Source organism: Bubalus kerabau, chromosome 20 (assembly GCF_029407905.1).
Source record: "Bubalus kerabau isolate K-KA32 ecotype Philippines breed swamp buffalo chromosome 20, PCC_UOA_SB_1v2, whole genome shotgun sequence".
NCBI classification, from domain to species: Eukaryota; Metazoa; Chordata; class Mammalia; order Artiodactyla; family Bovidae; genus Bubalus; species Bubalus kerabau.
The window spans coordinates 15,641,069-15,666,006 of NC_073643.1; the positions used below are offsets into that span (position 1 = coordinate 15,641,069).

At 43.7% G+C, this 24,938-nt stretch overlaps 2 protein-coding genes across 11 annotated transcripts in view; one reads left to right on the forward strand and one right to left on the reverse strand.

The window, feature by feature from the left end:
• Positions 1–24,938, reverse strand: part of ULK4 (unc-51 like kinase 4) — a 509,803-nt gene that overhangs the window by 64,118 nt on the left and 420,747 nt on the right. The window lies entirely within an intron of this gene.
• Positions 9,635–9,945, forward strand: LOC129635263 (40S ribosomal protein S29-like). Its single transcript, XM_055558103.1, has one exon. It carries the CDS (start codon positions 9,672–9,674, stop codon positions 9,840–9,842), a length of 171 nt encoding a protein of 56 aa, XP_055414078.1. The 5' UTR covers positions 9,635–9,671; the 3' UTR covers positions 9,843–9,945.

Consider the following 24,938-nt stretch of genomic DNA (forward strand, 5'->3'; position numbering starts at 1 on the left):
TGTGTGGTAATTTCATAGTAACTGTGCACCTATGGCATACTGGAGGAGGCCGGGAGGGTTCCAACCTGCTTGGGTATGCAGTGATGCTAATTAGTGTGATAACTTGCATTTAGGCGGCGCCATTCTGCCCCAGCCACCTAAACCGGTGTACAATTATGTACAATTAACAGTCACCTATAAAGAGTGACAACATTCAGAACACAAGAGCCATCTTTTCAGAAAGGAACACAAGCAGAGGAAAGCTCGGGGACAGGCTGGCATTTCTTTTCCTGGGGAGAAGACGCCCCTGGTGAGTCAGCAGTGATGGGTCAGACATGATACTCAGACTTCTCGCTTCTTCCAGTCTTTTAGGAGATGAAGATGGCACAGATGAAAACTTGGCATGCCTGAGCCTGAGGCTGGAGGGAAAGGTAGATATGCCAGACACCAGAACCCTGCAGGAGGCAAAGTCGTCTGGATAGTTTGGGACGGTCACTCTAGGAAGACACCACTGAACAGGATACACATGGCATTCTGCAGTAAAAGACAAAGCTCCTGTTCCTGCAGAATGGGATGAGAGTTGGGGTTTCACAGCAGCATGCGTAAACAGGAACTGTGTGCACACTTCAAGTCCACAGAGCGATATGGTTTCTGGAGATGGAAAAGCGACCATCAGGGTCACCAAATGACAAACCGTTAACATCAGCGACAGAGCCGGGCCAGCTCTACTGTCAGACCACAGACGGACAGAGAAGCACATTCACTCTGGCCCCTGTGTTTCCAGAGGGATGCTGGTGAATGAGACGGCAGACAAAAGAGCCCGGAGAGGTGGAGTGTCTGGAAACCAGCATGCAGCCGGATGAGCAAAGAGGCAGCTCAGAGGAGGAGACGTGAGATGCTGAGAGAGCGGAGATGTTACTGCAGTATACAGAAGTGTCTGCTGTTTCAAGAGGCTGGACGTAGTTTATCTTATTACCAGTTAGATAAGATTCCACTGGTGGAAGTTACAGAGAGGAAGTTGCATAAAAGGTATATATGCAAATCCAACATAAAGTCTTGAAAGATGCTAGGCTTCCGAACACGGGATTTACTCAGACAGAAACTGAACAATCTCTTATGGTTTGTGGGTGGAGGAACTGATTGTGGGCAGAGGTGAGGGTAATTTACTCAGACAGAAACTGAACAATCTCTTATGGTTTGTGGGTGGAGGAACTGATTGTGGGCAGAGGTGAGGGTAAGGCTGCCTCTGGGGCTCAGTCAAGGAGAGTGAGGCCTGCAGAGTGGATGGCTAGATGGCGCCGAACAACTGGAAGACCACAGCCATGCTTCTGTGTGGGGGTCAGACACACAGTCTTCCTTGGTTCCCTGTTATTTGATTGCTTTACTTTTTAAAAATTAGCAGAGGGTAAAACGCACTTTCCTGTGACTAGTTCTATGAATTCTGGCATGTAAGTGGCATGTTTACCATCACCACAATCAAGATACAGAGCGAATCCCTCACCAAAGGCAATTGCCTTCTGCCATCCCTTTTCCCAAACCCCGGTAACCACTGATCACTTCCCCATAGCTTTGCCATATTGAGAGTGTCAGATAAACAGAGTCCTACTCTATGGAACCTTTAGACACATTGGCTTCTCTCACTCAGGACAACGCCTCTGAGATGCATCCAAGTGAGAGGCTCTGTGTATCTCCAGTTCAAATTCTTAAGCAGACGATGTTGGGGAACATCCATTGCCTATTTTGCCTACTTTGAAATTTCTGCTTTTTTCAGGTTTTTCAAATTTCTTGCCTTAATCTGGGAAGCAGTGAATCCGGTTTAAGAAAATTATAGTACCTGGTGCCTCTAGTGATCTTTTCTTTCTGAAATCTTTTTCTTTCTGCTGGCGTTCAATTTTAAAGGAAACTGAATTCTAGAAAAATAAAAAACTGTAAAAAACCCATATGCTACAGATCAGTACATATATACATGGATAAGGAAATGAAATTTTTCCTCTACAACTTTTGCCTTTAGAGGAACACACCATTAACAGTTTGATGACTATTATTTACAGAGCATTTCTAAGCTTATTTGGTCATATATATTCAATATTTATAAAAATGGGATCTTACTAAAAATACAGTTGTATAATTCAATACCACAAACATCTTTTCCTAACTATAAGTAGTTCCATCTCATTATTTTTATGTACTGCATGGTATTCTATTATACAGATGGGCCAACCATTTACATAATAGATGCCCTATTGATGAACATTAGATTATTTTGAAGTTTTCACTAATGCAATGTAACAATAAACACCTTTGTTTATATATCTTAGGATTTAAAACTGTTTGAATGAAAAAATAAAGCTCTTCATAAGAGTATTTACTGGAAGAACACATTAGATTTGAAAAATGGCATTTCATTAAGGAATAAAATACAGAAACAGGAGATTATTAAAACATAAGCACCAGAATTCAAGTTCTCTACTTGTACGAGCACGAAGATGTTTCAGATTAATATCAGCTTAATTGGCCTCCTCGCCACAGACCCAGAGATTCCTCTTTAGACAGTTAAATGCGCTTCTCCCCTGAAGCTAAGAGCTGCTTCCTGCCACCGATTTTACAATCCTGCTGTCACTGAGCTTTCTGGACTCGGTGCATTAGAGTCGATGCCAGAGGTTAGACCTTGCCAGCCCAAGGATGCTCAGCATCTCTTGAAGGCCTGCGTGCCTATTTCCTCCTTGTTCCATTCAGTCGACTTCTGTCTTCTCCCCACATGCCTCCTGGGACTAATTTTGCCTTCCCAAGGAAATTGATCCTATACTGACTTTTTAAAAGTGAGTTTTATGAATTATCGGACAATTGAACACATCTGGACCTTTCCCAAGGCTAGCCACTGTTCACATAGGACCCCAGTTACCCAGGGAATGCTTACTTAGGCAGTTTTTATAGGCAAAACCAGTAAGGTGAGGTCTAACTATTTGCCTACTTGGTCCTACAAGTAGTGGACCATCAAGGTGAGGGGTGACTGGAGAGTTAGAGGCTCAGAGCCAAGTCACAGGCTGGGAGATCCAATTTACCCCCAAGTCATCTAAAAACCCCCAAGAACCCTCCACCCTCAGCACTGTGTGGCTTCAAAGGACTTTCATGCCCACAGCTTCACTTGGGCTCCATTACAATCTCAAGGCATTATAGTCTCTATAGTCTCAGTAGAGCTAAGCCTATGAAAGCAGTTCAGCCACAGCCATGGAAGTAGTCTGGGCTCCTGGGCTTTTATTAAGCCACACTGTTATGCTCACAAAGGTCATAGAGAGATGAGGTGAGGAGGCCACAAGGAGTGGCCCGTCTGTCTCTCTCTCACACACACACACTGCAGTTACCCAAAGCCTAAGGAGTCTGCTCGTTTTCTCTGTCATACACACACACACACACACAATTTTCTCTGACACACACACACACACACACACACACACACACGGGCTATTACTAAACTCGCTAATGAACTCTTTCAGGCACAGCAGCCATTTGTGTGAAAGAAGGGAGTTGCCGCCGGTCTGACTTAGGTAGCTATTAGTTCTGCAGGTCCGGCCTGCAACCATTCATTAGGGTAAGAGATCTAGCACTGTGTGCCAGGGTGGCAGGGAGCTCCTCTGGGCCAATAGTTGAGAAAATGGCACAGCAGTGATGCGTGTAAGGGACTCACCAAGGGATCAGAAACATTTGGGTGAGTCAATTCAAACTGGGCATCTACTCCAGGGTTCCTGACAGCTAACCTACTCCAATTAATTACCTGAAGAAAATGGAGTGTTCTTGGGATAATAATGGGTGCCATTATAGAATAAAACTCGACTGTTTAATATTAGTTCCTTGCCTTTAGATCCAGAGGAGAAGGTAAAAACTTGAGGAAGAATGTCTTCCTGAGGTTATTCCCATGCTCTTCTTTGCTCTCCATATTCCTAACCCAAGGTTAACAAAAGTGTCACTACATCATTTAGGGTACCTCTGCTTCTCCTTTTTCTATAGTAACTTACACACTTTATGTAGTTTATAGAATCAAGGTGAAAATGACCCTTTTCTCTGCAAGCCACTTCCCTCATCATTAATACCTTTGCCAAAACCAGAGGATCTCTAAAGTTATTTGAGACAAATTTCTTAGCATTTTGTTTTATCCCCTTGGATTTAATGAGAGTTCCCTAATAATGTAACTGGTCTCTGGTTAACTGTCAATAACTTCAGAGCCTTCTTTAGTACCTTATGAAGAGCAAGTGATGGGTGAGGATTTGTTAATATGGAATGGGTAGATATATGATTAGAAGGAAACATATCATAGTTATAACCAGCAATTTATCTGGGACTATGCTATAATTTTTCTTTCCTCTTAAGCATCTTTCCAAGTTTTCTATAAGATAAAATAGCTTTTAAAGATAAAATGAAATGTAAAAATATATATGCTGTAGCAGTGCAAGATCATTTTTGTTGTTGTTTAGTCACTCAGTCTTGTCTGACTCTGTGACTTCATGGACTGCAGCATGCCAGGCTTCCCTGTCCTTCCCTATCTCCCAGAATTTGTTCAAAACTCATGTCCATCGAGTCAGTGATACCATCCAACCATCTCAACCTCTGTCGCCCCTTCTCCTCCTGCCCTCAATCTTTTCCAGCATCAGCATCTTTCCCAATGAGGCAGCTTTTTGCATCAGGTGGCCAAAGTGTTGGAGCTTCAGCTTCAGCATCAGTCCTTCCAATGAATATTCAGGGTTGATTTCCTTTAGGATTGACTAGTTTGATCTCCCTGCTGTCCAAAGGACTCTCAAGAGTCTTTTCCAGCACCACGGTTTGAAAGCATCAATTCTTCGGCCTTCTATACAGTCAAACTCTCACATCTGTACACTGACTACTAGAAAAACCATAGATTTGACTATATGGACCTTTGTCAGCAAAGCGAAGCTTCCTCTTTTTTAATATGCTGTCCAGGTTTAGATCTTGGAATGCTGGATCTTAAAAGCTCATGAGGCTTTCTTTCCACCTACTGGAAATCTGAGCTGGACCACTGTATGGCCTGGAGCATGGGAACAATTCCTCTAGGAAGCAGAGATTCTCCGGCAAAGAGGGAAAAAATAAAATGCAAACCAGCAAGCCAATGTTTCCATTTCAACGCTGATCAACTCCAGAAGCACCAATGACAAAGACGATCTGGGGGCCACATCAACGTTTATGAATTATTCCAATTAAATATTCAAGTGATTTTAGGAAAAATTCTGGAAAATAGTCAAGTCTGAGCAAGAATCCACTTGATTTCATCATGATTAATGACACTGATATAAAAGGACTGTATGAAGAGCTTCCCGCCTTTTCAATGTCTGTACTGGTCAGAAGCCAGAACTCTCGGCTGCTCAACGGACCAAGCCTACACTGCACTGCTTAGAAGGCCAGATGGTGTAGCAAGCAAGATAAGAACAGTTTAAGATCCTTTCTTTAAGAAGGTTGGCACCAACCTTTAAACCAACTTTAATCAATCTTCAAAACCATTTGCTAGTCATCTCAGCTGAAATTTCTGAAACAAATTTTTCTTTTTTTCCTTTCTCCAGCAAAGCACTGAAGCACTGAAACCCAGAGGGCAGGCAAATAACACACTTCTGGATGAGTTTCACATGACTGTGATGAATCCAGACAACACGACAGAGAATCTTTCCTGAAAGTCCCATTGCAGACTGTATCAGAGTCAGAATAAATGGTGAGGATATCACCTGGAAACGTTTCGGATCAAGTCACTAAACTGAAACAAGCAGACAAGTGTGACCCGGAAAATTTCAAACTGCAGACTGGCTGCCAGTGGCATCTATGGAAATTACTGTTACCACAGTGAAACCCGATGGTGCACACGGCACAGCAACAGGCCTGCGTTCAGAGATGGGAGCTGGTGATACACAGTCACCACTCATTTCTATTTGTGGCTGTGACAGCTTTTACATCCTTTTCAGTGGAGACGCAGTATCAATCACGGAAAAATTAGTGCTGAGAAGCTGGACAGCCAATCAGCACTGGGGGGTCTATACTGGGCCTCTAGGGAAAGAGAGTTGAAAACGGCAGATGTTTCATACCCACCTTGGCCTGCATTACTCTCTTTTTAGGGCTTCCCTGGTGGCTCAGATGGTAAAGCGTCTGCCCGCAATGTGGGAGACCTGGGTTCGATCCCTGGGCTGGGAAGATCCCCTGGAGAAGGAAACAGCAACCCACTCCAGTATTCTTGCCTGGAAAATCCCATGGACAGAGAAGCTGGTAAACTATAGTCCATGGGGTCGCTAAGAGTCAGACACGACTCAGCAACTTCACTTTCTTTTCTTTCTAGTATTTTTAAAATTCTGACTTTTTTTTTTAATTATAGTTGCTTTATAATGTTGTGTTAACTTCTATTGTATAGCAAAGTCAATCAGCTATATATACACACATATTCCCCCCACCCCAGCTTTTGGGTTTCCTTCCCATTTAGGTCACCACAGAGCTTTGAGTAGAGTTCCCTGTGATTTCTAGTAAGATCTCATTAGCATTTTACACATAGTATAAAAATCTCAGTCTCTCAAATTCACCCCTCTGTTCCCCCTTGGTATCTATGGGTCCCTTCTCTATGGCTGTGTCTCTACTGCTGCTTGGTAAATAAGATGATCTATGCTGATTTTTTCAGATTCCACATATGTGCATTAATATACAATATTTGTTTTTCTCTTTCTGACTTACTTCACTGTGTGTGACAGTCTCTAGGTTCAGCCATGTCTCTACAAATGACCCAATTTTGTTCCTTCTTATGGCTGAGTATTCCACTGTATATATATACATTACATCTTCTTTATCCACTTACCTGTTGATGGACATTTAGGTTGCTTCCATATCCTGGCTATTGTAAACAGTGCTGCAGAGAACACTGGGGTGCACATGCATTTTTGAATTATGTTTTTCTTCGGGTATGCCTAGGAGTGGGATTGAAATTCTGAAATCTTTCATATCTTACCTAATGATAACTAAGGGTGGGGCCATCTTGCGATTAAATTTTCCTTTTCTTTTTTTTTTGTCTAAAACAGATCCTATAGTTTCCTTTTATCATCCATGCAGTCTGAACTGAACTGCATCTATTCTTCATCTATTTGCTATATAGGATATATAGACCGAGTCAGGATGCTGGTTATTCAGGACAGGCATACCAAGTAAAAAATATGTGTCTGTCTATATTTATTTGTGCTTGTATAAATATATGGTCCAAAGAGAAAAACAGCCCATAAAAAATTCCCCAAAGTCATTAGGGAGGTATAATAATTTAGAGCTGAAGGAACCAAGGATATCAGACAGGACACCCTTTCTTTGATTGTAAGTGGCACATCTGGTGGCACCTCAGTGGAGAACATTAAGAATGCAGGCTGCTGGGCACCATGACTAGAGATTGGGATTCGCCTGGTCTGGACTAGGGTCTCATCGACTCTAAAGCAGCTGGGCCATGGACTGGCACTTGGGAACCACTGATCCAAGTGAAATACTTAGTGCCAAGTTATTAAAGCTTTCAGGCCTGGCTTTCCCATTTTAATGGCCAGGTGCTATTTATTATAACATAATAAGATCCTGAGAGGAGAACAGAAGTCCACAGGACAGGCTAACTGAAGAAAACACATACAAAGCGGCAAAACTGAGAGTAGGAGATGGTCACATTTGCAAAATTGCTTCTTCCCCTCTGGTCGGTTATTAGAAGTGTTGCCATGGTGATGGGAAGAGGGCAGAACTAGAGGTTTGTGAAAGGGGTTGCAAATTGGAGAGGGCTTAACCTACAGAAACCTTTGTTGAAATGATCCCTCTGAACTGGGTTGAGAGGCTCTCCTCTCATTTGGAGGTCTATCAAGTCACTAAACATTCTATTAGCCACTGTGTTTCATTCCCCCCATCACACTGGAGGGGCCCAAAGCCTTGGCTACAAAGAAACGGTGTCCTATTTGATATCCTAGCTTCCTTCAGTTCTAAATTCTTGGACTTCCAAGATGACTGGGTTTGTTTTTTTGGTTTTTTTTTTTTTTAATGTTTTTCTGTTTGGACTGTATATTTATATAAGCACAAATAAATACAGACAAATATTCTTTTTTACCTGGTACACCTACTTTAAGCCTCTTTGGAGGCTTCATGCTTGTCTATAAATGTATGTAAGCATGAGCTACGGAGAGCAACACTAATGTGGGCTCTGAGAGTGCTTCTCTGCTACTCTTTCGCTCAACTTCCACACACTTTCCAAATAGGTAGCAGGAAGGCCCCTTGTGTGGCTACATGCCATTTAAACAAAGGAAGAGTCCTGGGTCTTTGAAGAAAGACATGTAAGATGGATATATTAGTATCAGAATGGATTTGAATTTTGTGGAAAAGAAATAACCACAAATAGTTTCTTTAAAGTTTCATGTTTAACTTATGTTTTGATTCACCCTTTGAATGAGGAAAGAAGATATGAATAAACGGGGAAGAAAAAACTGAATGGGGCTCTGGAATGTCACAGCTGTAGGTGAAAGGGAGAGTCAAAACGACAGCTCATTTCCTAAGGACAGAAATTTTAAAGCAGGACAAAAATTTATAAAGTTGATAGTGAAGGAGAGAAAGGTCTACAAAGGTAAATTGTTATTTACATGAAACTGATAGTTATACATATGAGCGAAACAAAACTTTGATAAATTTAAACTGATTTCTTTAAAGATGCTTTTAACAATGGCACAAGATTCTTTATAATTGTGTTCTTTGCAAGGCAAGTGGTACAAGTAAGTTACAAAAACATAGTAGTTAGTATACTTATTAAGAGTGGAGTTTTACTCCCAGCTAACGAAGTCCAGGACCAGATGGCTTCACAGGTGCATTCTAACAACATTTACAGAAGAGTTAACATGTCTCTTCTCAAACTACTGAGTAATATTTGGGAAGAAGGAATGCTTCTGAGCTCATCCTATGAGGCCATCATCACCCAGACACCAAAACCAGGCAAAGATATCACAAAAAATAAAATTACAGGCCAAAATCACTGATGAAAATAGATGCAAAAATTCTCAAACAAATTTGAGAAAAACAAACTCAACAATACATTAAAAGGATAACACACCACAACCAAGTGGGATTTATTCCAGGGATGCAATACTAATTCAAAATCTGCAAACTGATCAATGTGAATACACATTAACAAATCAAAGAATAAAAACCATATGGTCATCTCAACAGAGGCAGAAAAAGCATTTGACAAAACTCAATATCCATTTATGATAAAGACTCTCTATAAAGTGGGTATAGAAGAAACATATGTCAAATTAATAAAGGCTATGAATGATAAGCCCATAGCTAACATCATACTCAACTGTGAAAAACTGAAAGCATTTCCTCTAAGATCAGGAACAAGACAAGGATTCCCACTCTTGTCACTTTTATTCAACACAGAACTGAAAGCCTTAAGAATCAGACAAGTAAAAAGAATCCAAATTAGAAAGGAAGAAGTATAACTGTCCCTACTTGTAGATGATATGAGGGTATATATAGACAATCCTAAAGATCCTACCAGAAAAATACTAGAAGTCATCAGTGAATTCAGCAAAGTTTCAGGGTACAAAATTAATACACATAAATCTGTGGCATTTCTACATTAAGGAGGCGCTATCAGAAAGAGAAATTAACAAAAAACCCTTTTACCTCGTTGCAGCCGAGAAAGCAACATGGGTCACCAGCACCTCTACTGGAGCCATCCGAGAAAATTCGGCCAGGGTTCTCGCTCTTGCCGGGTCTGCTCAAACCGGCACAGTCTGATCCGGAAATACGGCCTCAATATGTGCCGCCAGTGTTTCCGCCAGTATGCGAAGGACATCGGCTTCATTAAGTTGGACTAACCAAACTTCCTTAGATGGCTCATCCAGCACATCAACCTCAGGCAGAAATAATACTAGCTCTTTGTATATAAAATAAAAGTTTTCAAAACTTCAAAAAAAAAAATCCCATTTACAATCAGATCAAATAGAATAAAATACCCATGAATAAATCTAACTAAAGAGGTTAAAGACATATACTCTGAAAACAGACATTACTGAAAGAGATTGAAAAAGACAAACAGAAGAAAAGGTATGCCACGATCACTGACTGGAAGAATATTGTTGAAATGCTAGTACTACACAAGGTAATTTACAGATTCAGTGGAATCCCCATCAAAATACCAATGACATTTTTCACAGGACTAGAATAAACAATTCTGAAATACATATGGAAACACAAAAGACTCAGAAGAGCCAAAACAATCTTGAGAAAGAATAAAGCTGGAGGCATCATGCTCCCTGATTTCAAACTACACTACAAAGCTACAGTCATCAAATCAGTGTGGCACTGGCACAAAAACAGATACATAGATGATTGGAATATAACAGCTCAGAAATAAATCTGCACTTACATGGGCAATTAGTCTACAACAAAGGAGGCAAGAATATACAATGGGGAAAACATAATCTCTTCAATAAACGGTGCTGAGAAAACTGGACAGCTACATGAAAAGAAGCAAATTTGACTATTTTTTCTTCACTGTATACAAAAATAAACTCAAAATGGATTAAAAACTTAAACATAAGACCTGAAACCATAAAACTTCTAGAAAAAAACACAGGCAGTATGCTCTCTGACATTGGTCTTAGCAATATTTTTTAGAAATGTCTACTTGTGCAAAGGAAACAAAAGCAAAAATAGACAAATAGGATTACATTAAACCAGAAAGCTTTTGCAGAGCAAAGGAAACTATCAACAAATGGAAAGGCAGCCTACTGAATGGAGGAAGATATTTGTGAAGAATATATCTGATAAGGAGCTAATATCCAAAATAAAGAAAGAACTCATACAATTCAACACTCCAACAAACTTCCAATAAAAAATGGGTAGATCTGAATTTTAGATCTGAATAGACATTTTTCCAAAAAAGATGTACAGATGGCCAGCAGGTACATGAAAAGATCAACATCATCAGGGAAATGAAAATAAAAACCATGAGATACTATCTCACACCTGTTAGAATGGTTATTATCAAAAAGACAGCCAATAACAAGTGTTGGCAAGGATGTGGAGAAAAGAGAACCTTCATGCATTGTTGGTGGGAATGTAAATTGGTGCATCCACTATGAAAAACAGTATGGAGATTCCTCAATAAAACTAAAAACAGAAATACAATACAATCCAGCAATTCCACTACTGGGTCTTTATCCAGAGAAAACCAAAACACTAATTTCAAAAGACATATGCATCCCTATGTTCACCACAGCATTATTTACAATAGTCAAGATACACAAGCACCCTAAATGCCCACTGATAAATGAATAAAGAAGATGTGATACGTAGACACACACCCACATGTGCTCACACACAGACATACAGTGGGATATTACTCAGCTGTAAGAAGAATGAAATCTTGCCATTTGTGACAATACGTATGAACTGAGAAGGTATCATTCCAACCGAAGTCAGTCAGGTAGAGAAAGGAAAATACTCTATGATTTCACCTATATGTAAAATCTAAGGAAAAAATGACTTAACAAAATAGAAACAGACCTATACGTACAGAGAACAAAGCTAGTTTCCAGAGGGGAAGGAGGCTTGGGGGGGAGGGTGGTTAGGAATTAAGAGGTACAAACTTTCAGTTGCAAGATAAACAAGTCAGGGGTATGATATGTACAATGAGGAGAATATGGTCAATTATTATGTTATGTCTTTGTAAAAAAAATAATTTTTTAAAAGACAGCAAAAAAAAACAAAGTAAGAGGGAGTTTTAAATTAGCTGAATTTGAGTTAGGAACCAAGGCTTGAAGCATATAATGCTGGTTGCCTTCAAAGATGATCTGAGTGTAAAGAGTCACATTTCAGGACCAGGGACACAGTAGGACTGATGCCTTCAGTGACTCTGAATACTTATCAATCTCTCTTTTATTTAATAAATAAATTATTTAAGAAAGTTAATAAATTTCTTTTATTTATTAAATAAATAAGTAGTTAGATGAGAATACTTTCATCTTCATATTATCACTAAGTTTAATGGGATTGGAAATTACAAAAATATTTCTTAGTGTTAGCTGATGTTTCTTGGGGACAGACTAAAAAAATACAAGAAACAGTATCGTAAACTGAAATACTTTTTCCCTTCTGTAAAGAAGTTACAACCACTAATGACAGAAAATGTAAGAAAATTACAGCCTGTAAGGTATATAAGCAAAGGACTGTTTTGTTAAGGAGTACTGTGCATAATGCTGACCTACACCACAGAAGTTAGTGATGACGAACCAGGCGTGTCCTGGAGGCGCAAGGGATCTAAGACTGCTGTATGTCACACATGTGAGGACAGAAGGGAAGTGAAAGTTGCTCCATGGAATTTTCCAGGCCAGAATACTGGAATGGGTAGCCATTCCCTTCTCCAGGGGATGTTCCCAACCCAGGGATCGAACCCAGGTCTCCCACATTGTAGGAAGATTCTTCACCGTGTGAGCCACCACGGAAGTCTAAGAGTACTGGAGTGGGTAGCCTATCCCTTCTCCAGTGGAACTTCCCAATCCAGGAATCAAACTGGGGTCTCCTGCATTGCAGGTGGATTCTTTACCAGCTGAGCTGCAGAGCTGCATGGTGTACACATAAGGACAGAAAGGATGATTTGGTCTTTGAATAGCACACAACTTTCTTGTCTGAAATTATTTATTTTAGATATTTTTTAAATGTCCATTCAAAGCTTCTCAAGCAATATGGGGAAAAAAAGGAACCCATACAAAAAATGGTCTAATTCTTGTAAAGAAATATTTCACCAGAAAATTAGAGGGGGTGGGGGGAACACCCTGTAAGCCTGTTCTAGAACAAGGCAGACAGAGAAAGAGAAAGAGACAGGAAGGCAGAGAGAGAGGAAGCGAGAGAGAGAGGTAGGGAGGCTGAGGAGAGAAAGAGATGCTATAAGGAGACAAGAGGGAACCACTTCTGCCAGCTGACTGCAGAGCATTTGCCACAAAAATGGTGAGCCTGTCCTCCACCCAGACTCCCTCAGCTCTCCAGGGAGGCCAGGCAGGGAAGGTGAGTGGGAGAATCAGGGCTCAGCTCCCTCCCCTGCAACCCTCGGAGTACCAGCCTCAGGCACTCCCAGCAGGACCCCAGTACCAGGAAAACCCCCACAATAAGGAAACTGCCTCTGGAGGAAGATACTTTCTGTCCAAAAGAAAAAGAGCTCTGGGAAAATAACATGCAGTAAGGGGTCCTCCTTAAGTTTAAAGCTGGTAAGAAAACATACCAGAAAATGAAGGTGAGAGAACTTCAACTCCCTGGAACATTCTCCACTGTTCCTAGGGTTCAGCTGACGGAGCTGTCAGGGGAGTGTCCTATGGATGTGGGTCCCCTGTTGCTTCTGAACAAGCAAGAAGCCACTTCTACCAGCTCTCAAGAAGGAGTCAATGCACTGAAGGTTTCAGAAGTCAGCTTGCTGGTACAGTCAGGTGTGGGGCTGGAGGCGAAACTATTGCATCCCAAAGCCACTCTACAGATGCCTGTGGGCTGCCCCTTCTTTGGCCAGGCTGCTAACTCCCCCAGGTTAGGTTCCTAGCGTTTGTACTTACAGAGCCTGGCGATGGGTGGGCCAGGCAGGGTGGGGTCTCCAGGCAGACCACTAGAGGGCTTTTTCTAAAGATCTTACTCATTTTATTACATATGAAAAGTTGTCCTGCATTAATTATACCCTGATATGTACCGAACAATGATGGCTGGATAAAGTCGCTCCCATTATTATCAACATTACAGAATTTGAAACGAGGAGGAAACATGTTGGTTGAAGAAGAATGACCCTTGCTAAAGGAGCCTTCAAACCGAACTGCTGCTGCTGTTCAGTCGCTAAGCCGTGTCTGACTCTTTGCAACCCCATGGACTGAAGCATGCCAGGCTTCCCTATCCTTCACCATTTCCTGGAGTTTGCTCAAACCCATGCTCATTGTGTGAATGATGCCATCCAACCATCTCATCCTCTGTTATATCGTGATTTTTTTTTTCCTCATCTTTAAATTTCTGGTTTTCAGGCATGTTATGTCCATAATAAAAAATAAAACTGACATTGTTTTGACAGACTCTCTGTAGAGGCTGGAGGCGGGGGAGGGGATCAGGAATAAGCGTGGCGTTCACCCCGCTCTGCTGCTGGTAGGGCCTGGGTGAAGAAGGGGGCTCCTCACTTTCCCTGTTCCAGGGGGTGGGGATGGGAGAAGGGCTGATACCTGAGGGCAGAGCAACACCAACCACCCTTTCCAGGACAGGAAAAAGTACACACACATACACATACATGTGCACAGATGCAAGCACATCGTGTACACGCATGGAACTGTGAGGTCTTGAGACCCAGAATTCACCACCATTATCAGCACCGACAGCGAAAACTGCACCATACTTTACAGTCGACAAGTCCCCCTTCACACGATGTCCTCATTTCATAAAGGTGGAATTATTGAAGCCACTTAGTCTGTCTCAACCCAGAGCGCCAACCCAAATCTGGTTCCTCTCCCGCTGTCTGGGCTCCGGGCCCAGCCCCCCAAGTTTGCCATCCTAAAAGAAACCGTAGGATCTCTAGCAGCTCTGAGAGCCTGATTACTAGGGGTCATGGAGAGCCACAGGGAGAACAGGGGAATCTCTGAAAACCTGGGGGAAAGCTGATGCGGGTTCACGGTCCCCCACCCTCCCTCCTCTCAGAGGCAGAGAGGTTTCTCAAATGGAACAAAGAAATTTCTTTGCCAAGAGAGCTTTTATGTTCACCTTCGAAAGAGCATTTCTGCTTCTCCAGAAACAGCCCATCAGAGGAGCACCTTCTTTGAAAGGGAGGAAGTAAACAAGAAGAGAGACAGTCTCTGGGGCCCCGGTTTTGCTCCAATAGGATCTGAGTGCCTCGAATCAGGGGTATCTGCCCCTGGAATTCCAGTTTCTTGCCCCTGACTACATCCAGGGCTGCAGAAGTGGCAGAAGGGCACCAGAACACATTCTGCTGCTCAGAGATTGAGCTTTGAACATTCTAGCCATGATGGGGAAAGAACCATTATAGTACCCCCAGGATGTATATGGAAATTCCCAGATGCTTGAACAAAAATACCAGATCTTGTCTGGCAGAACCAACACAATACTGCAGAGCAATTATCCTTCAATTAAAAATAAATACATTGAAAAAAAAAAAAAAACACACCAGATCTTAATTCCTGGATTACATGGGCTCCTCAGGATTGGCCTTGCCCATGAGGAGCTAGCTGTCTTGATCTGAACACGTTCCTCATGAGCTTGGCTACATATTTCCTCTACAGCTCACCTCTCTGATTAAAACTTGAAGACTGCTGTTAAAATACCCATGTGACCTGATGGAATAATAAATAGCCATTATGAATGAAATCCCAGTTGCCTGGACATTAGGAAGCCCTGCAGTGCCCAGGGGGACTCCAGGGCAGAGGGACCATGTGCTCTGGAGAAGCTGGGGGTGCCTGCAGTCAGCTGGCCTAAGTCTCCAAGGGACACTGCCAGTGCTCTACCCAACCCCCCGGGGCTCTTTTCCCAGCTCTGCAGAGCCCCTCCCAGCCCGCACTCCCAGAGGGTGGTGAGTGCCTAGGAGTCATGTGCCACAGGATGGCTCTTGCCAGTGACTGACTGACTGGAGGGCCACGGATGAGAGCCCAGTGCCCCAGTCTCAAATGGGGACAAATTCAGGTGCATAAATAACATTCGGTGTCCCCTGTGAAATGAGGATGGACCACCCCACCATCAGAGCTCTGCCTGAGATCCCACTGTTGTCCACCTTTCTCCCCTTCCCCATCCTGGGCCTCCCAACCCCTTACAGGTTTCTCCAGGGAGCACTCTCAATGAATTCCTTGTACCAGCATCCCCACCTCAAAGCTAGCTTGTGAAGGACCCACCCTAAGACAGAGTTCCTGACTGCAAAGGACTAGTGGAACAGGGCAACACAACCAATCCCACTCTTCAATTTTTGATTGGGCACCAGTTCAGTTGCCCCTGAGAGCAAACGTGCTCAGCTGCTCAGTCACGTTTGACTCTTTGTGACACCCATGGACGGGAGCCTGCCAGGCTCCTCTTCTCCAGGCAAGAATACTGGAGTGGGTTGCCATCCCCTCCTGCAGGGGATCTTCCCAACCCCAGGATCCAACCCACATCTCTTACATCTCCTGGATTGGCAGGCAGGTCCTTTACCTCTAGCGCCTTTAGAATAAAGGTGGGAATTATATTTTGAATTTAGAATTCTCCGAGCAGCTAAAGGAAAACAGCTTTGTCGACACAGCAGCTTTGCTTACCAGCGAATTTAATCACATTCAGAGCTCAACATCCATCTAGTGCGGTTGCTTAACTCTTGTGGGCAATGGGGCTGGGAATGGCTGCTGTTGTCTCAAAGGTGATTAATATTATTTGCATAAATTTGTAGAGGCACTTATCACAAAGTCTCCACCTAAGCAGTGCATGAAAATCAGCATAATATTAACCAAAAGAGGAAATTAAAAAAGAAAATGTCACCAGAAATTTCAGCTTATCAATCTTCATTCCTCCCCTTTTAACACTGTTTCACTGCTGCTTGTATCATATTTGCATAATTAAATTGCTGGGAGCATGTGTTTTAATTTGGATGGAAAGTATATATTATTTCTACTGTGTAAAAATTATTTGATGTTTGGGTGAGTTTTTAATGCTCACTCTTCAAATTACTAAAGGCAGAAAAATAGTTTTGTTCTTCTGTTCTTTTTTTTTTCTTTCCCATAACCTATTTGACCATGAGGTACTCAGATACTGCTAGAAGCTTGCAAGTACAGAAGTAAGGCCAAAGTAAGGCAAACAGGCCTCAAGGTGAGAGAGTGTGTGTGTTGGGGGGTGGGGGGGCGGTGCCTGGGTCAGCCTGCCCACTCCCCAGGCTCTTATTTCAGTTTTGTCATGAGTCAGCTGTGTGACCTTGGAGTAGGCAGTCATTTCTCTCTTTCTCATTCATTCATGCATCCATTCAAGAAATATCTATGGGGGACTTCCCTGGTGGTCTAGTGGTTGAGAATCCACCTTGCAACGCAGGGAACACCGGTTCAATCCCTGGTCCAGGAAGATCCCACATGCCATGGGGCAACCTAAGTCCGAGCACTGCAGCTACTGAAGTCTGTGTGCCCTGGAGCCCGTGCTCTGAGACAAGAGAAGCCACCACAAGAAGCAGCCTGACCACCGCAACTACAGAGCAACCCTGCTTACTGCGACTAGAGGAAGCCCGTGCACAGCAACGAACACCCATCACAGCCAAAAATAAAAATAAAAAAAAAAACCTACTGATGTGTACTCTGAATCAACAAGTGGTTGACTAGATCTACACTGTGATACAGTAGTGACTAGCCACATGTGGCTTTTAAAGTATAAATCTAAATTAATAAAATTAAATAACACCTAAAACTCAGTTCCACTAGACACATATGGAGCTCAAGAGCTACATATGACTAGTGGCTGCTGTATTGGGCAGTATAATATAGAGCTTTTCCAATTGCAAATTATTCTACTCGACGCTGCTGAACTACATGACCACTCAATGTCTTTTTATCTCAAATGTTCTCTGATTAAAATGATGGGAAAATAAGCCCAAGTTCATAGTGGTAACCACTTGTGCAAGACTGGAGCTTCTGCTGTTTTCTAGGTGTTCACTGGAGCCTTTTATAGAACTGGGTGGATTGAGGGGGAGATAGGAGACAGAGGGACAAGCTTCCCGTCGTGAAGGACATCAGAGCCAGGAGAGGAGACACACACGGGCACAAACAGTACACGGCAAGTGGGGGTAAGAGCGTGGTTCCTAAGCTGAGGACAGGACCAGTCTCCTCAAACTTCCAGATAGAAGTCTGGCTGTTGAGTCATCGTACGTGGGAACATCCCAGACTGGTGTCACGAGTGGCAGTCCCTTTGGATTAAGAGCCTATCTGTTCTCCAGCGTGTGAGCCCTTAATTCTCCCGTGAGTGCCATGGATATACCATGAAGATGTTAGGATCCTTCAGCATCGGCAGCTGTGTTTCAGAATAAGCAGCAAAAGAGGAACGAGGAGACTGATATGTGCTTGTCTTCTGTGGCCAGGCCCTGCGATGGTGTGACAGTTTACATTATGTTCAACAACTGTTCACTGGGCCTTGGCCATGTGACTTGACTTGGCCGATGGAATGTTAGGGAACGCGACAGAGGCAGAGGCCAGGAATGTACTCAGATGGTTGCGTTTGGTCTTTCGTGATTCTGCCACTGCCAGGAGGAGGCCTTGTTCAGACCGGTCCACTGGCCATGAGGAATGGAGTGGGGCTGATCCAAACTGTGGGCTGGGCCAGACCTAGCTGAGTCTCAACTAGATCAGAGAAACCCAGATGACTTGCAATCTCGTGGTCAAGAAACAAATGCTTATTGATGCAATGCTACAGAGTTCTGCAGTGGTTTGTTGCATTACTGCCCTGTGCGTTACTGTCTTAATATGTGGCCATTACAGATGGTGACCAGAGGGCTAGGCCTGGTTCAGAAAAAGTACTACAGAGAAAGTACTGTGACTTTGTTTCGAAGCTGCAATCTTTGGAGAAGCTGGCCTAGCGGCACCCCTGATGAAAACAGATGGGGGGGAAATACGGATAACCACAAGTTTACCTCCACCATGAAAACCTGCCCGACTCAGAACAGCACCCTACAGAGAGGAACCCTGACGCTGGGGCCGTCACTAGTGCTGTATCATGACTGATTTCACGACTGCACAAAAACACAAGTGCCCAGGTCATCCTCACTGAGCACACTCCATGCCTCTACCGTCGATTCCTCATACCTGAGAGGGTGGGGGAAACTTCGAAGACAAGCTCATCCCTCAAATCCCCATTTCCTCTTTTCTCTTGCACCAATGTTACCATCAGACATTCTAGGGATTGCATCACAAGTGCAAAGTCGTGTGAGACTTTGCACCCAGGAGAACAGAAATGCATGAGCGGCAGACACGAGTCACCCTCCTCGCTGGCCCTGCATTCCATGATCCGCTCCCAGTGGGGCAGGCACCCCTCTCATCTCTGCCCTCGGACTCAAGGCTACTCTTCCTGAGGGTCATGGGAGGAAGTGGGCTACATCTTCAGGTGGAGGCTAACGGGAAAAGGCCAAGACCTAAAGCACCTATAAGATCACCTGAAAGAAGAACATTCCCTAAGCCATTCAGAAACAAGTTTCACTATCTTAAGAACCAAGAAAGCACAAAAATTGAGCAGATGTGTTAAATCAAGTAATTTTTGGAGGAAAAATGCAAACCTGTTTTTTAAAATGGTGGATGAAATAGAAGAAACTGCCAGAATGGTTTAATATGTCTCTCTGCCTCCATTTAGGCTCTTGGTCACCGCTGAGTACAGGACCGTAGGAGGAGTGGATGTTAACGAGGTGAAGGTTCACAGTCAGGTTTCCAGGTGCACTTTCGTGCATGGGGACAGGCCAGTGCAGCCAGTCGTATCAGAAACAGCCACAGGGCGCTCCCATCCAGGGGCAAGGGACAGGCGTGGACAGGAGAAGGTCGCCCGGGACACTGGCACGCCTGCACGGCAATCTAAAGCTTCCATTTCGACTTGCTGCCGAGCTGAGGCTTCTAACAGACCTTCCTTGTCTGTGTTGCCATCAAAGCTGATTCAGAGGCCCCTGATAATTAGAATGTTGCTACTCTGATTAGAGCTAAAGCCATATAAGAAATACGCAAGCAGCCTAATAAAGAGGCAGAGGAACAAAAAGCAAACCACCGACAAGCTGTGGTCTTGTTTCAATTTGCATCCTACGAGTTCTGGTCGCACAGTAGTCATCTATAACGATGAATGTGCTTCTGCCACCTTGCAGCCTCTTCCACAGCCAGGAGCTAATTATCTTTTTCTTTCCCACTGGGAACCCCAGGAGAAGATTACTGATGGGACGGAAAAGGGAAGCGAGGAGCCGCAGCAGGGCTCACGTGCCCTTCTCTTCACTTTTACACAGTTTACGTGATAAACAGTGACTCAGACATTGGAGAAGGAAATGGCAACCCACTCCAGTGTTCTTGCCTGGAGAATCCCAGGGACGGGGGAGCCTGGTGGGCTGCAGTCCATGGGGTCGCACAGAGTCGGACACGACTGATGCGACTTGGCAGCAGCAGATGCGACTCAGACTGCACTTTGGGCATCTTTAGGTTAGCTTATATATGTGTATGAATGTAAACATATTTATATATTTTACACTTTAAACAAGAGAATATTGGTTAATGTGCAAGTCTGATAAGCTTCTATATACTTGCCCACGTGTATTCTTTATTATAACAGCACTGCAGCAACTAGCTCGGGTAGAGGGTAAACCTGACTTCAAGCAGCTCATCAGAACAATATTAATGCTGAAAGTATCCCTCTTCCTGTTCATACAAGAGAGAGATGGGAGTGGGGGTGGGGGAAGAACCTGCAGGGATTGCAGGAGGGCAGCCCTGGGGCTTTCCGGTGATTTGGGGAAGCCCAGAGACCCTCAGTGTCCCTACACAAAGCACAGGCCTGACCCAACCATCTAGAGAGGAAGCAAGGAGGGTCCAGTGGGCACCTGTGTCTGCAGATGGTAATCCTTCAGCCAGGGCGCGTGTGACCCACGGCAGCCTCCTCACTCAACCGCCTGGACCCACCTGCTGGAGGCCCCTGCTCCCCGCTGACCCTGCGGTCTGTGCTCAGGAGCTGCCCTGAGCGGGTTCCGCACACTTGGTTGCATATGACTTGCACCCTTGTCATGTTTTCTCATGCTGTAGTTTTCGTAACTCAGTTCAAAGCTCTCTTCCCCACCAGGCTGTGAGCTCCTTGGAGGTGAGGGGATTTTTTTTATTTTATTTTTAAACCTGAAACACTGTATTAGTTTTGCCAAACATCAAAACGAATCCGCCACAGGTATGTAATATCATGTATGAAACGAGTTGCCAGTCCAGGTTCAATGCACGATACTGGATGCTTGGGGCTGGTGCACTGGGACAACCCAGAGGGATGGTGTGGGGAGGGAGGAGGGAGGAGGGTTCAGGATGGGGAGCACATGTATACCTGTGGCGGATTTTTTTTTTTTAACTGATGTTTTATTCCTAGTACCTGGCTCACTCTCTTGCAGACTTTCAATTCTCCTTCTCACTCCCCACTTCATTCTTTCCTCCATGCTTCCGCCCTCCCTCCCTCTCGATCACTGAGTGTCTGCTATGTACAGTCCACACACTCTGATAACTGCTGGTGGATGTGAATAGCACAGTTCATCAAAGACCATCCAGTCTATGTGCCAAAACAAAGCACAATCATGCCATGAAATGTTACTGGGGAAGACAAAGATGTTACCTGATCTTGGTTAGAAAAGACTGCAAACTGAGCCTGCAGAGACAGGAGAGATTCGCCCGGGGAAAAAGGTGAGCACGGGAGCGGGGGCTGGGAGGGGACACAGCTCCAGGGATAGGGAATGCCTCAAGGGTGAGCAAGAGTCTGGCCAGCGAGGAGAGCTATCAGGGTCCAGAAGAGCCGCAGTGAGAGTACGAGGAGGGTTAGGGCAGAAGTTAGAGGGACTTCTCAAGCCAAGCTCAAGACTCCAGTTTATCCTGAGCGCACTGGGGACCTGCCAATGGGCTTTCAGCAGGGAAGGAAGGTGTTTTCATGAGGTGATCAATCAGTGCTTACCAAGTGGGTCATCTGATTCACCGAGGACATGCTTTCACTGGGATGGTCCTTGTCACCTTCAACGTGACACGCCACTCAAGTCTGGACACATTATGACATCAGGATTTAATTTTACCGGCCTCTCCAAAGTTCCTATTGTCTCTTTCTTGTACTTGTCACACAATTAACACTAGATTTCCTCTTTCACAGCATTAATCCCATCCTTTCTGGCTACTGAAGTCCTTGGTCCTCCTCCTCTCCAGGAGGTGAGCTCTGCAAGCACCCACTCAGCGCTTCTACGAGTGCTCAGACACGGGGCTGGGGAGAGCAAGTCATTCCTCAGTCGTTCAGTCGTGTGCAACTCTTTGTGACCCCATCGACTGCAGCACACCAGGCTTCCCACTTCACCATCTCCCGGAGTTTGCTCAAACCCATGCCTATTGAGTCAGTGATGCTATCCAACCATCTGCTCCTCTATCGTCCCCTTCTCCTCCTGTCCTCAATTTTTCCCAGCATCGGGGCAGGAGGCGCCTCTATACCAGATGTGGGGAGGGAGCAAGGGTGCCTGAAATGGCATTAAACTAAGCCTGAATCTTGCCACTGAATGCTTTCCAGCTTAGATTAGTATTTTCAAGCTGATGTTCATTTTCATCGTGGATGACTTTTCATAATAACTGCAAAATGAATAAGGAATAAGAACATTTTCATGTATGCTGTGGCAAATAACTCTCAGGTAAAACATGACAAGCAGTGATGCTATATCCCTGAGTTCTCTTCTTCTAAAATAATTCACTTTAAAAGCCATTTCCCCAGGGTTCTGGAGTACACAGCAGTGAACCTGACGAGAGAGTGAGCCAGTTGTGTGAATCGGGGGCTCTGTCACGTATACTCATTGTCTTTTCTGATGAGCTTCCAACTATTCTCATGGCTTAAAAATAACCTATAATACATGAGTCATTACTCGGGATTATCTTCAAAGAATTCCAATTACAGAATTTAGTCACTGGAATCTCCCCCTTTTTAGACATAGGAACAAGTATCTAGGCAAAAAAATAAAAAATCATAGGATTCACAAGTCAAGATTTATACTTTTCTTTTTTTTTTAATAGAACAGGCGCTAAATAAAAGTCTCATTCCCTGCAGCTCTAGCTGAGTTCAAAGGCACACTGTACCAGCTTTAAAGTTTATCCCAGGAATAGACGCAAAGTTACACTTGTTCTAACTAGCCTTGCTGTGTGTCTGTTGCTTTCAAGTCCTTAGCATACTAAATGCTTCTTCAGTTTTGGACAAATCATAAAATAAAAATATTTCTAACTGTGCATATTTCTAGTTTAGAGTTCATGGTCTAAGGAAAAGGGAGACCCTAACAGCCTATATTGGCTTCCCTGGTGGCTCAGATGGTAAAAAGTCTGCCTGTAATGCAGGAGACCCAGGTTTGATCCCTGGGTCGGGAAGATCCCCTACAGAAGGAAATGGCAACCCGCTCCAGTGTTCTTGCTTGGAAAATCCCATGGATGGAGGAGCCTGGCAGGCTTGGCGGGCTACAGTCCATGGGGTCGCAAAGAGTTGGACATGACTGAGTGACTAACATACATCCTTTGACAGCCTATAACGTTGCAGGAAACAACACAGATAGTTTCCCTGGCTCTCAAAACGTCAAGAGGCAGCCAAGCTGCTGCCAACTGAGGCTCTGATTCATCTGGCCAACTTCATTCTTCCTCTTCTCTTTCACGTATTCAACACTCATCTAGAAAGGGAAACCCTCCTACACGGTTGGTGGAAATGTAAATTGGTGTAGCTACTATGCCCAACAGTATGGAGGTTCCTTAAAAACCACATGATCCTGCAATCCCACACCTGGGCATGTATACACACACACACACAACAGAAGAAATCAATGAACTCATGCCATCTGCAGCAACATGGATGGACCCAGAGATCATCATGCCAAGTGAAGTAATTCAGACAGAAAGACAAATATCATGAGATATCACTTATACACAGAATCTAACAATTCCATGTGCAAGTGATACAAACGAACTTATACAAATGATATGATTTGAACTTATTTGCAAAACAGAAATAGACTCCCAGACATAGAAAACAAACTTATGGTTACCAAAGGGGACTGGGAGAGCAGGAGGGATAAATTAGGGATTTGGGATTAACAGATACATACTAATGCTTATATATATATAAATAGATAAACAAGGGCCTACTGTATAGCATAGGGAACCTTATTCAATATCTTGTAATAACATATAATGGAAAAGAATCTGAAAAAGTGTGTGTGTGTGTGTATATATATATATATATAATTGAGTCCCTTTGCTATACACTTGAAACACTGTAAATCAACTATACTTCAATAAAAACATTAAGAAAACCTCCATCTAAAACTTCCTTCTCTTCCCTATACATGGATCTCCCTTCTCTGCCTCCACATTCTTGCTCATGCTCTTCCTGTCTCTGGAAGGTTCCTCCTTCCATATCTGCATGTCTATACCATACACGTATATATCAGACTCTTCTCTGATACCACCTTCTCTAAGCAGTCCTAGTATCTCCAGGAAAAAAAGGAGGCCCTTCTCCCAAAGGAATCATCCCAGTGCATACATGTTGCCCTGCTCCTGCCATCTACTCTGGGCTCACTGAGGGCAGCATAAATACAAGGTAATCCCTAGTGTAGAGCTTGACTTATAACAGGCATTAGAATCTGTTCCCTACATGAGCAGTTCGGTATTAGAAAGTCATGAACAGGCAGATTTGCTGATTCAATAAACTAAATGGATCAAAAGGAGGTGAAAAGAAGAAAAAGATGGGGCATATCTGGGAGACCAGAGGATCCCTGGGGGTCAGGCCATGCCAAGGGCAACAGAAGATGGAAGGCTGAACTACTGAATGGACCACATATACCGCCCCCCACCCCAACTGTATCATTTATAGAGCCTCGTCTTCTCACCACAACATCCTTCCGTCTCTCTGTCCATACCTAATACAGCTCCTGGAAGGCAGTCACAGGCTCTTGTGACTTGACCAGGGGCAAAAGATAATGCATGCTCAGAAACTGCAGGTCTCTGGGGTCATCCTCAAAGAAGCCTTAGCTATGCAGGTTGGTTCCTGGGAGCCAGCCTCTAAGTCCATTCAGCTTGGGATGATTTAAGCCAAACTCTGAGTCTTCTTCAGAGGTCAGCATGGAACTTCCCCATTCGCCAACAACCAACATTTCTTGAGCAGACAGCTGAGAGGGACCTGTAATAGTACTGTATTAGTATTACTAGTAGCTGTAATAATAAGAATCAGCTTCAAAGTGC

Excerpts from the sequence above, each read along its gene's own strand:
- LOC129635263 (XM_055558103.1), top strand. The coding sequence starts at position 9,672 with ATGGGTCACCAGCACCTCTACTGGAGCCATCCGAGAAAATTCGGCCAG.